Raw genomic sequence first — 14,450 nt, forward strand, 5'->3', positions numbered from 1 at the left:
GTGGGACTGGAAGCTGAAAATAAATTTTCGTTATATTTTGAGATATGAGGAGTATGAAAATACCCTTTAACGTAAGGAAACTGGGGTTTACTTATGTATTTACAGGGTTATGCATAAAATTTGTGGCTCAAAAATCTCCAAAACTACTAGATCGATTTCATTGAAATTTAGATATGCTGCTGTAGTAATGTACCTGAAGTTTTGTGTGTATAAATTTGATGAAGATTGGTTAAGGTTTTCTTAGGTTACACTCAATTCAAGTTTGAAAACATCTGAACAGGGCAAGTTAGTTAGTGTGGATCATATGCTGAAGGTGGAAAGTTGAGGTTTCTTTATCTGGGGTATATATTATTAGCAACATTAGATTAAATTAAAAAAAAAAAAAAAATATTAAAACCAAATTAAATTTATGAAAAATAATAACAAACTTCAAAAAATTATAGTAAAAAAGTTACAAATAATTATATTTTTTATTTAATTACTGTAAAAGTATTTACAACAAAATAACTATTTTTGAAGTTTTGTGCCAGCTTAAATTAAATGTAAATTTATGTAAAGTTAGTACCTCAACCAACCACTAAATGGCTAAATGGGATTCCCACATATAAATGGGATCTCAAGAACTTATAAGAGAGAGAATTTCACGATCATACTTTGTAATAATATATGTACCTAAGCAATATATGTTTTTGTAGATTTCATTTTATTGTAATTAAACTTCTATTACCAATTTTGTATTGTTTGAAGTAGGATTTGTATTATATAGATCATAGGTGTTTTTTAAACTCATTTTTGAACCTTTAATATAACTGGTAAGTATAATGAACTTTGTTCTAAATAAAATTAGAATTTTTATACCTGTTTTTGTTTTATTCAACTTATTTCCCCATTTTCTTTAGAATTAAATTTTCTACAGGCTTTGTTTAAAATTTTATGTGTTTATTACCCATTTAACTAAGTTACTGTACATCAAACAAAAAACAGGGTTTTGCAACAATTTATTGGTTTCACCTCTGATTTCTCAAAAACTACTGCAAATATTCTGGAACTATTTTATTCAATTTTTCCGGTCAAAAACCATAAGAAATCACTAATTCTGCCCCTTAATTAACATCCTAAAAATTTCAGTATGATCTCATTTCACCGGGGTAGCTAATATCTTTATTTTCTATATTTGTAAAATTAATTTATATCTCTGGTACTTGGCATGAATCATCAGTACAAACTCATTCATACTTCTACTGTATATAATCTTATTTCACAATAACCACTGTAGCAGCAAAACATATCCAGTCAACATTTCCTGTGATAAAATTAATTAATTATGGGTAGACTTTATGCTAAAAATAAAATTGGTACAAATAAAACATTTTTTAATTATTGAACATTTTCAGAAGTGATGTGTTTTATCATACAGGCCAACTACTATTTTAATATGACACTGACATACACTGTGAACATAAAAAAATAATTTTATATAGAACTTACAGATTACACCAAAGCTTTTGATTCATAACAAAAGATTCAGAACATATAAAATGAGTACTACAAAGCAATGTTAAAAAAAAATTAATAAAATTCCTTAAACTAGTTTACAACAGAATGTAATAGAAATTTTATGTTACACATTATGTTTACCAGCATCTATCTAATTATTGTGGAGCCAAGTAGCAAGTTTTAATATTATAACATCGGCCTAGAAATGAAGACCAGTAACATAATCTTGTAAATATGGATGGAGTTGATAAATCAATGACTTGATGAACAGCAGATGAAGTAACAGTGGCCTCAAAATATTACACCAATCAAGGTTTTATAACATAGGATGTACATCAGAAGTTTCTGGACTCCTTGAGTAACTGCCCCTAGTAAACATTAGGCACAGTACAGGATCGACATGGTAATCATTCATTAAATCTTACTTCGCAATTACCACTGTGGCAGCAAAAAATACCCAGTCAACATTTTCTGTGATACAGTTAACTTTTATTAGCATTAACTATTTATCATATGACAGAGTGATAAATCCATGTTTTTCAACATTTATTTGTTAATGTATTCATCCAATTTCTACAGAGTCATTCATAATTTTTATGTTGATTTTAATTTCATTAACATAACAATTTCACAATAAACACAACACAAATATTTGTGTGTATTGTAAAAATATTTAAGAATGTTAAACACATGGAAAAATAATCAGTACTTATTTCTCTTTTTTAACACAAAATGCAAGAGGATTTGTAATGTTTCAAGAGTAATATACAAAAGGAGTCATAATTTCATATCATTAAACCAGTCACAAAGATACTACAATAACTAAACTAAATAATTTAAGCATAAAAGGCAGAAAGGGAGTATTCTCTACATTCTGTAATATATGAAAATAGTAATTTACATATAGCCGAGCAGTTATAGCAAGGCAGCTGCATAGGAGAGTAGACATACAGCTGTAAGTAGAGGAAAAAGCGTCTTGCTATAATGGCTCTGCTATACAGAATACTGAAAGGTTGAAAAACAAAATGAATGAAAACAACACTAAGCCAGCCAACTTACTCAATAAAAAGTCTCTAGAATATGCTTACTTAAAATAATTAAGGAAGTTACAAGACTTACTTATTTTGAAATACAAATAATATTAGTTTAATTAAAGGAACTTGTCCAATTTAAGAAAATAATAAATACTGCAATTTCTTTTAGTTTCAATAAATAATATGCATATCTGATAAATCAATTATCATGAGTAATTAATAAACAGCACAGATTACTGAATTAAATCCAAGTATCAGAAATATAAATTAATTCTACAAATGTAGAAAATAGACATAAAATCAAAGGAAAAACTCGAAAATGTGAGAAAAATTTAAAAACAAATGGACGGGAAATTTGGTGAGGAACGAAGATCAAAGATGCAATAAAGTAAATATGGAAAAAATGGTATCTTACAAAGAGAAAAGGAATAAAGGTAGACAAAGAAGGAATTAAGGTATATGACTGTAACTCAATGGACTGGATGTGCCATAGAAAGGAAGAAATATGTGACAGGTTTTGTTCAAAAGTGAATATTAATATATAATAATAAAATAATAATAATGCAAAAACAATTTATATTTATTTACGTCTATTGTGTTTCACAACTGTCCAACCAGGATCTACATCATCTTGTTCCATTGAAATGTCATTATTATTACCACTACAACCATCACCACAGTCATCATCATCATCACTAGAACTATCTTTAACTTGATTTTGATTTAAAACTGTATTAAAATTACAAGTAAGTATAGAATTTTTATTAGGTAAATTACCTATTCTATTATTAACATCAAGACTATTACCAGTCAATAATAATTTATACAAATCACATATCTCTTTTGCAACCTGCAAATGCGAATCATCTTCTAAAACAGTATCAAATTCATCATCCATAAAATCATAAATAAAATCACTGATATCATTTAAATTATTATCTTTTGATGATGTAACCATAGATGTAATACTACTTAAGAAATTTTGAATTTTACAATTCTGTACACCTCGTGGACCACCTTGACCATGTTCTAAAACAATTTTTAATGCATACCAATTGTTGAAAATGATTCCTGTAACTTCTTTTAATTTTTCTTCAATAGTATTAAGATTATCCATTGTGTCAAGAAGTACAGAGTATACTATATTTCACGTAATTACTTGATCATGTAAAGAACCTGTAAAAAAAAAAATTGGAAAAATACAAATAAAATAATAAATCAGAATATTTTAATAATTGTTATTTTATAGACTGTTAATACTGCAGGAAGATGCTAAGCGACTGGCACAGAATTGTGAAACATGGAGAGCCTACCATACATATTGTGACCTCTCACAATACATTTGGAAGGTCCTTAACTTCCAAAAAGCAAAATATGACTGATTTATTGATTATTTGTCAGTGAGCTACATGCATTCAAGGAGAATGGACGTATGTCCATTAATGCAGCCATACTGGGCATATATGGCCATAGTCACCAATCATATTAATGTTCTATTAATCATTAATAATAATAAAAACAATTTTTCCCCTTTATTTACCCATGTTAATTAAGTTTTCTTTAATAAACGGCTAATTACTAACAGTAATATATGAATGAATACTTTCATACATATATTTTACACTACATATAACTTACATTTCCATACTACATATAAGCAGATCATGCACTGCACAAATTTTTCCAGTGACTACTGCTGCATTTGTAAGTCTATCAATCTATAGTTCTTTTAGCACAATAATAAGGATTTAGTTTCACTCTTTCAGGGTAATCACTATACTAAGCATTTTCAGTAATCCTGAGCAATTACTTGATCAACTTCAATTTTTTTTTTTATATTTCGTATAGTATAGTATAGTAGATTTGCTTAGGATCGGAAAACGCAAGATCTAAATGTCGGAATGCAGGTTTGGACAGCAGGTTACCCACATAAGGCCAGAAAAAATTTGCAACACATTATCAGCACTCAAGTCAATTAGCAATCAGTATTATCGTTATGGCAACCTGTTCAGATGCTAATCCTACCGTAGATAGAGATTAGGATTAAGGTTAGTTTTTTGGAAAGAGTCTAGGGGTAAATTATCAAGGCATGGCAACACTAAATACTGTCTCATAGAGCACTTGGCCAAGTTTATATTTAAATGGAAATATGGTTATTACAGAGAGGTACTAAATCATACATTCCATGCTAGTAATGTGTATGATTGAAAATCACCTTATGAAGGGAGAATTCAGTTATCTTCAACAGCTGACTCCATTTCCAACTCTGACAACTGTTAAGGTTAGTTTGTGATTTATTTTCAATTTCTGACACTTAATTTACGTTCATCTTCACTTTTTCTGTCATTAACATACTAGTACGCCAGTATGAAAAAATCTGACATTGATAAAATAATAGTTTAATATTACCACACCTTCTGCAACACAATGTGGATAAACACACTCCTCTGATGTCCTTTAACAGTAATAATTTCTCTCATGTCCTTTGGACATCAGAGAAATGTATAAATGAATATAGTTGACAATCAATCCGGGCTCCTGGAATAGACGAAATAACTGCAGAATTACTGCGCAGTGCAGGTGAGGAGGTGATTGATAGATTATACAAAATGGTGTGTAATATTTACAAAAAAGGGGAAGTTCCGTCAGACTTCAAAAAGAGTGTTATAGTCATGATACCAAACAAAGCAGGAGCACATAAATGTGAAGAATACAGTACAATTAGCTTAACTAGTCAAGCATCAAAAATCTTAACTAGAATTCTGTACAGAAGAATTGAGAGGAGAGTGGAAAAAGTGTTAGAAGACCAGTTTGGTTTCAAGAAAATTATAGGGGCAAGGGAAGCAAGTTCAGCACTCAGATTAATAGTAGAAGGAAGATTAAAGAAAAACAAACCAACATACTTGGCATTTATAGACCTGGAAATGGCGTTTGATAACGTAGACTGAAATAAAATGTTCAACATTTTGAAAAATCAGGATTCAAATACAGAGATAAAAGAACAATTACAAACATTTACAAGAACCAAACAGCAACAGTAATAATTGAAGAACATAAGAAAGAAGCCATAATAAAACGGGAGTCTGACAAGGATGTTTGTTCCCTATCTCTGTTACTTTTTAATCTTTACATAGAACTAACAGTTAATAATGTTAAAGAACAATATAGATCTGGAGTAACAGTAAAAGGTGAAAAGATAAAGATGCTACATATTGCTGATGATATAGTAATTCTAGCCGAGAGTAAAAACGATTTAGAAGAAACAATGAATGGCATGGATGAAGTCCTACGCAAGAAGTACCACATGAAAATAAACAAAATGAAAGTAAAAAAAATGTAGTAGAAATAACAAAGATGGACCACTGAATGTTTTTTTTTTTGTCTTCAGTCATTTGACTGGTTTGATGCAGCTCTCCAAGATTCCCTATCTAGTGCTAGTCGTTTCATTTCAGTAAACCCTCTACATCCTACATCCCTAACAATTTGTTTTACATATTCCAAACGTGGCCTGCCTAATTTTTCCCTTCTACCTGTCCTTCCAATGTTAAAGCGACTATTCCAGGATGCCTTAGTATGTGGCCTATAAGTCTGTCTCTTCTTTTAACTATATTTTTCCAAATGCTTCTTTCTTCATCTATTTGCCGCAATACCTCTTCATTTGTCGCTTTATCCACCCATCTGATTTTTAACATTCTCCTATAGCACCGCATTTCAAAAGCTTCTAATCTTTTCTTCTCAGATACTCCAATTGTCCAAGTTTCACTTCCATATAAAGCGACACTCCAAACATACACTTTCAAAAATCTTTCCTGACATTTAAATTAATTTTTGATGTAAACAAATTATATTTCTTACTGAAAGCTCGTTTAGCTTGTACTATTCAGCATTTTATATCGATCCTGCTTCGTCCATCTTTAGTAATTCTACTTCCCAAATAACAAAATTCTTCTACCTCCATAATCTTTTCTCCTCCTATTTTCACATTCAGTGGTCCATCTTTGTTATTTCTACTACATTTCATTACTTTTGTTTTGTTCTTGTTTATTTTCATTCGATAGTTCTTGCGTAGGACTTCATCCATGCCGTTCATTGTTTCTTCTAAATCCTTTTTACTTTCGGCTAGAATTACTATAACATCAGAAAATCGTAGCATCTTTATCTTTTCACCTTGTACTGTTACTCCGAATCTAAATTGTTCTTTAACATCAACTGCTAGTTCCATGTAAAGATTAAAAAGTAACGGAGATAGGGAACATCCTTGTCGGACTTCCTTTCTTATTACGGCTTCTTTCTTATGTTCTTCAATTGTTACTGTTGCTGTTTGGTTCCTGTACATGTTAGCAATTGTTCTTCTATCTCTGTATTTGAACCCTAATTTTTTTAAATGCTGAACATTTTATTCCAGTCTACGTTATCGAATGCCTTTTCTAGGTCTATAAACGCCAAGTATGTTGGTTTGTTTTTCTTTAATCTTCCTTCTACTATTAATCTGAGGCCTAAAATTGCTTCCCTTGTCCCTATACTTTTCCTGAAGCCAAATTGGTCTTCTCCTAACACTTCCTCCACTCTCCTCTCAATTCTTCTGTATAGAATTCTAGTTAAGAATTTTGATGCATGACTAGTTAAACTAATTGTTCTGTATTCTTCACATTTATCTGCAAGTGAAACTTAGATGATTGGAGTACCTGAGAAGAAAAGATTAGAAGCTTTTGAAATGTGGTGCTACAGGAGAATGTTAAAAATCAGATGGGTGAATAAAGTGACAAATCAAAGGTGTGCGGCAAATTGATGAAGAAGCATTTGGAAAATATAGTTAAAAGAAGAGACAGACTTATAGGCCACATACTAAGGCATCCTGGAATAGTCGCTTTAATATTGGAAGGACAGGTAGAAGGGAAAAATTGTGTAGGCAGGTAACATTTGGAATATGCAAAACAAATTGTTAGGGATGTAGGATGTAGTGGTATACTGAAATGAAACTACTAGCACTAGATCGGGAATCTTGGAGAGCTACAGCAAACCAGTCAAATGACTGAAGACAAAAAAAAAAATCAACCCGGGAACTGGATCCCGTTTTCCAACACTTGGAGGAGGGGAATTGGTAAGTTATTTACTTGATGTTTGTCAATGCCAGTTCTCAGATCATTTGAAAGATGATATATGGTCAAACATATTAACACATTGTGTGCTAATGTAGTAACGGATTATTGTCGCAGTCGCCGGACCATATTTAAGATCATGCTGGTTACTGTTGCGGAGCCGTAACACTGGCGTACAAGTGAAGTTGGTCAGTTTTGTTTTATGTAAAATTTATTTTTCTTGTTATTGTTTGTTTTTCTATTCAAAAAATTGTGTACAAGTAATATTTAAAACAAGACAAAACTATTTTAATAATAATTTTATAGTAATTTATTTTCAAACACACACTTTTAAAAATTTACGTAGCAAGCAATAATAAAAAAAATGATGTACAATATTCATTTTCTAATTTACATTGTATTTATTGAAACATAATGACCATAGAGCAGGATTATTTGGACACTGAGGCCAGTAATAAATACTTAAAATTTGTTTTCCATGCTGGGAACAATATAGACATCTATGCGAAATTTCTCCCTTAGCATTTCTTTTTTCAACTTTCTTCATTTCATGTTCTGTTGGTTTCTTCAGAATCAGGACATTTTGACGTTTGGAAAATTCAAGTAAATTTGTTATAACAGTCATTCTATAATCATAAAAATTTAGACTTTGTCCAACGGTATATCTGCGATGAAGATAAAATGAATTTAATAACATTATTAGAAGAAATATATGCAATGCTAACTTTTTATACCACCGCAAAGATTTTCATTCACACGAATAGTACGACATCATTTGGTCTTGGAAGTCCACTCCACCCGTGTAATTATTATATTCTTTTACTGCAATCGGTTTTAAAACATTACTTCGCTTATTAGGTACTTCGACCAAATCAAATTTGTGTTCAGAAGAGACCGTTAGAACATCTCGTTTATCTCGTCATTTCCCGACGCAAATTCAGACTGTAGAATATTTGCAATTACATGGTCCCTTGTGTAGTTTTGATTCGACCACAGTTTTTGGAAGGCCAGTTCTATTTATTCATAATGTACCTGTACAATACGTGCCTAATATATTGCTTAAAAATAAGATGACCACGCCAAAGCATTATGCTTTCATCGATACACAGTTGTTTGCCTGGGTAACATATGCCCTTCATTGTTTCGTTGAAACGGTCAGTAATGACTGGTCTAATTTTATGTAATTTGTCTTCAGTATTGCCATCGTTACATGAAAAATGGAGACATCGCAATAATAAATAAAACCGGTTTCTGCTCATCGACTTGCTAAAAACAGGTATACTAAAAGCGGTGACTGTTTCCAATAATCACTTAAGTCTGTTAATTTTAATATTCCTCATATGAAAATTAATACCCAACAATATTTTTAATTCTTCCCGGGATATTGATTTCCATGGAGTAATTCTTGAATGTTGAGTTACACCTTCACAAAGAAACACAGCTTCAGCATAAAGATTTGTCTCTTGCACAACAATTTTGTCTAAAAATTCGTCAGAGAAAAATAGATTGAAAAAATCTATTGGTTCTGTTGTTTGCAGTAGGCAATCCTTGAAAACTTGGAAAAGCTGAAAAATTTATTTTTCTTAGATTTTCTGTATCGTTCCAATCATTACTACCGTTCAAAGATTTGTCATTAAATAGTAACAAATTATTACCTGTAGATTGAAATAAAATATTTGAAGCAGATGTCTCGCCGTGATTGTTATTGCAGTCATCCAGTTCTTGAGGACATACAATTGGTAATTCATCCACACCAGAATCTGATACATCGCTTTCTAATTCTGAAGGAGCTGAATAATTATCCAGATCATCATCACTGTCAACTAAGTCATGCAAGATTTTTGATATTTCTTCATCTGTAATGTGATCAGTTGTTAAGCGAGCTCTTGTGGGACCAGAACGTTTATCCACAGTATGGATTTGTTTATTTAATAAAAATAAAAAAATCACATATAAACAGAAAAACAATGGAAGCAGAATGATAATGAAAAACAATCCAGACTGACAAGTACAAAATGGCTTCGATTTACAAACCAGGACAATAAACACACTCTATGGACTATTACTAGAGGCCACTAGTAACACGAAACATATCTGACAAGTGCTGCTCTCTGAACAGATGATATAAAAGATATGTCTTATGTATCAGAACTGATACGCTGGCCACGAACGGTAACAGACAAGTGTATCGGAGCCGTGAAATTGGCATTCAATGTGTTAATTATATTAGATCAGAAATGTGGCACTTCCACCTTAATAATTTTTAGTAAACTTAACTATTATTAACGCAGAAAAATTGTTGCTTTTTAACACTATAATAAATATTATAAGCATCATTTCATAACTGTAGTGTTACAAAGAATGGAAATATGGAGATCTTGGCTAGAGAATAGTATAGTGGTTAGCATGTTTGCAACTAGATATATTGGTCTACTGTTCAATTACCTTATGTAAGGCATTTTTTTCCTAACATTTCATTTTCTTGGTTAAAATACATGCAAAAGGATGTTCAAAATCATTTGTTTAAAACTCATGGTAGAAGAAAATGAGAATTGCTATTTGTGAACAATTTCTACAAGAATTTTTAGAAATCTAACAAGTTTTTGTTTTTTAAATCCATTTCCAAGTATATTGATGAAGAGGCAAAGATTTATTCAGAAATTTACAGAATTTTCTATTAAGATCGTGCAGCGTACAATAAGAAAACATAATTATAGGAAGCCAACACAAAGTTCATCATAGAATATTACCTTCAAAAGGTGACTTTTACGTTATATTACAGAGAATACTTCAAATGCTTCAAGGTGATCATGATATAAAATGTTTAATTCCTGTAATATGATAAAATAAACATTTCCAAATCCCATATGCCATACAGTATTAACTCAACAATCCTCTTGATTATGCTAATTCACCTTACACAACAGCAAGTGATTACTCTTTTCAGTCAAACATGACTTTTCTACACATACTTAGTTCAAGTAATTTTTCTCAAATGCCAAAATACTAGCTGTATATAATGTTGCAAATTTATGTTAAGTTTCTAATTTGATGTACTGTTTTTACATAACATTATAAATTATACCTCTTAATGCTAAAAAATTAACATAATAGGGCTACTTCGGAATTACAGAAACATAAAATACGCATTTTAAACTATTACAAAAGATATAAATTAAAATTGTCTATACCTTAACATAACCTAACAATGGGTAAAATTTAGATTATTTGACATGCCTGACGGACCAACAAAACGAAAAATATCAAAAATGCAGTTCACCTTATAATATGCAGATCACACATACAGTAACAACATTTACAAACAATTTACCATAAAAATAAAACATGCAATTCACAGAGATGCCACATGATAATATACTTTAAATAAAGATGGCAATTATACCTTAGTATAGCAAATCTAGAATTATTAGTGATTAATACTAATTAATTGCAATTCGACCATAATAAATTTCGTGTAAAATTATTCGTAGATAGCTCAAAATATTAATTTCCTGAAAATTCACAGCCTAAATCTTAATTACAACCCACAAACGGACATTATTATTCGATAATTCTCGTTACTTCAGATCGATTGAAAATTAAATGCTCTCGATATTGAAGAAAAAGACACTCTAGCTGAATATGAGAACAATATGAACTTGAATTATATGATAGATTATCATTTTTTATGTACTTCATGAGCAAGTACTTATCATTGTTCTGGTCTTAATTTGTTTGTATATCTACTATCAAAACCAACGGATGAGGAATTTTCCGTTTTTTTCAAGATAGACTCTAATCCAAATTCCTAATCAGTTGTTCCTTTACAGTTTTGTGTACTTTTATTATCCATTCAGAAAGAGATGTTACTTGGTATTCGTTAATCAGATTCTCTATTAGTTACTATGCTAGCGATTTTTACCTTTCTTATTCGTTTTTGTTCTTTTTGTCTTTTCAATATTGACAACTGTTGGAATAGTCAATCACCGTTTCCTGGGTTCCATATCGTTCAGATACATCTGCAAATCTTTTTATGTTTTAGCCACAATCTGATCGAAGCTTTTCGCACCTTTGCGGATACGATGTAAAATATATGCCCCAAGATCGAAAAATGTTTCTGTTCTGACACACATTTCTGCAAGCCTCGCAAGTTCAAGCTGTAGATTTCTTCCGATACGGTCCTTGTTCTGGTACTGTTTCCTTATTTTCTGTTGTTAAAATAGACGACATGGCTCTTTGGTCTCCATGGTCGAATACTGCAAATTAAGGTTCTTATCTGTAATTTTTTTTTTTTTGCTGATTTTTCTGCAGTTACTGTTGTGGTGGATGATGAAAGTTTTAAAGTACTCTATAAAATTTCTTATTATCAGTACTAGTCTTTTATTTCTTTTAATTACAATCTCTAGAAATGTATATCTATAATATTCCTCTTCCCTTTTTTTACACGCTAATACTTCTTTTTATTGTCTCAGTTATAACTGTAATACAATTGTGTCTTACAGGTACTTAATCGAGAAAAAAAAGTAGTGATTGTGGATGATCTAATGAGGGTCATCCGCTGGTATCAATAGTATATATATATATACAACCGCAATAACAAAAAAAGGCCAGTTTTTTTTTTTTTGTTTGTCTTCAGTCACTTGACTGGTTTGATGCAGCTCTCCAAGATTCCCTATCTAGTGCTAGTCGTTTCATTTCAGTATACCCTCTACATCCTACATCCCCAACAATTTGTTTTACATATTCCAAACGTGGCCTGCCTACACAATTTTTCCCTTCTACCTGTCCTTCCAAAATTAAAGCGACTATTCCAGGATGCCTTAGTATGTGGCCTATAAGTCTGTCTCTTCTTTTAACTATATTTTTCCAAATGCTTCTTTCTTCATCTATTTGCCGCAATACCTCCTCATTTGTCACTTTATCCACCCATCTGATTTTTAACATTCTCCTATAGCACCACATTTCAAAAGCTTCTAACCTTTTCTTCTCAGATACTCCGATTGTCCAAGTTTCACTTCCATATAAAGCGACACTCCAAACATACACTTTCAAAAATCTTTTCCTGACATTTAAATTAATTTTTGATGTAAACAACTTATATTTCTTACTGAAGGCTCGTTTAGCTTGTGCTATTCGGCATTTTATATCGCTCCTGCTTCGTCCATCTTTAGTAATTCTACTTCCCAAATAACAAAATTCTTCTACCTCCATAATCTTTTCTCCTCCTATTTTCACATTCAGTGGTCCATCTTTGTTATTTCTACTACATTTCATTACTTTTGTTTTGTTCTTGTTTATTTTCATGCCATAGTTCTTGCGTAGGACTTCATCTATGCCGTTCATTGTTTCTTCTAAATCCTTTTTATTCTCGGCTAGAATTACTATATCATCAGCAAATCGTAGCATCTTTATCTTTTCACCTTGTACTGTTACTCCGAATCTAAATTGTTCTTTAACATCATTAACTGCTAGTTCCATGTAAAGATTAAAAAGTAACGGAGATAGAGAACATCCTTGTCGGACTCCCTTTCTTATTATGGCTTCTTTCTTATGTTCTTCAATTGCTACTGTTGCTGTTTGGTTCCTGTACATGTTAGCAATTGTTCTTCTATCTCTGTATTTGAACCCTAATTTTTTTAAAATGCTGAACATTTTATTCCAGTCTACGTTATCGAATGCCTTTTCTAGGTCTATAAACGCCAAGTATGTTGGTTTGTTTTTCTTTAATCTTCCTTCTACTATTAATCTGAGGCCTAAAATTGCTTCCCGTGTCCCTATACTTTTCCTGAAACCAAATTGGTCTTCTCCTAACACTTCCTCCACTCTCCTCTCAATTCTTCTGTATAGAATTCTAGTTAAGATTTTTGATGCATGACTAGTTAAACTAATTGTTCTGTATTCTTCACATTTATCTGCCCCTGATTTCTTTGGTATCATTACTATAACACTTTTTTTGAAGTCTGACGGAAATTCCCCTTTTTCATAAATATTACACACCAGTTTGTATAATCTATCAATCGCCTCCTCCCCTGCACTGCGCAGTAATTCTACAGGTATTCCGTCTATTCCAGGAGCCTTTCTGCCATTTAAATCTTTTAATGCTCTCTTAAATTCAGATCTCAGTATTGTTTCTCCCATTTCATCCTCCTCAACTTCCTCTTCTTCCTCTATAAAACCATTTTCTAATTCATTTCCTCCGTATAACTCTTCAATATATTCCACCCATCTATCGACTTTACCTTTCGTATTATATATAGGTGTACCATCTTTGTTTAACACATTATTAGATTTTAATTTATGTACCCCAAAATTTTCTTTAACTTTCCTGTATGCTCCGTCTATTTTACCAATGTTCATTTCTCTTTCCACTTCTGAACACTTTTCTTTAATCCACTCTTCTTTCGCCAGTTTGCACTTCCTGTTTATAGCATTTCTTAATTGCCGATAGTTCCTTTTACTTTCTTCATCACTAGCATTCTTATATTTTCTACGTTCATCCATCAGCTGCAATATATCGTCTGAAACCCAAGGTTTTCTACCAGTTCTCTTTATTCCGCCTAAGTTCGCTTCTGCTGATTTAAGAATTTCCTTTTTAACATTCTCCCATTCTTCTTCTACATTTTCTATCTTATCTTTTTTACTCAGACCTCTAGCGATGTCCTCCTCAAAAATCTTCTTTACCTCCTCTTCCTCAAGCTTCTCTAAATTCCACCGATTCATCTGACACCTTTTCTTCAGGTTTTTAAACCCCAATCTACATTTCATTATCACCAAATTATGGTCGCTATCAATGTCTGCTCCAGGGTAAGTTTTGCAGTCA

At 31.5% G+C, this 14,450-nt stretch overlaps 1 protein-coding gene across 2 annotated transcripts; it reads right to left on the minus strand.

The window, feature by feature from the left end:
- Window positions 1-3,090: 3,090 nt before the first annotated feature.
- LOC142331076 (pre-rRNA-processing protein TSR2 homolog) lies at window positions 3,091-11,236 on the minus strand. Of its 2 annotated transcripts, none has more exons than XM_075376737.1 (2): window positions 11,034-11,236; window positions 3,091-3,707 (listed from the first exon to the last, which is right to left on the minus strand). In XM_075376737.1, exon 2 carries the CDS (start codon window positions 3,646-3,648, stop codon window positions 3,112-3,114), a length of 537 nt encoding a protein of 178 aa, XP_075232852.1. In that variant the 5' UTR covers window positions 3,649-3,707; window positions 11,034-11,236; the 3' UTR covers window positions 3,091-3,111. The 2 variants fall into 2 exon arrangements, with proteins under 2 accessions (XP_075232852.1, XP_075232853.1); XM_075376738.1 differs by lacking the exon at window positions 11,034-11,236 and adding an exon at window positions 10,822-10,961.
- Window positions 11,237-14,450: the final 3,214 nt, after the last annotated feature.

The sequence above is a fragment of the Lycorma delicatula genome, chromosome 10, assembly GCF_047948215.1.
Source record: "Lycorma delicatula isolate Av1 chromosome 10, ASM4794821v1, whole genome shotgun sequence".
Classification (NCBI taxonomy): Eukaryota; Metazoa; Arthropoda; class Insecta; order Hemiptera; family Fulgoridae; genus Lycorma; species Lycorma delicatula.

What these genes read in the sequence shown, in the direction of transcription:
- LOC142331076 (XM_075376737.1), bottom strand. Translation starts at nt 3,648, where the DNA reads ATGGATAATCTTAATACTATTGAAGAAAAATTAAAAGAAGTTACAGGA.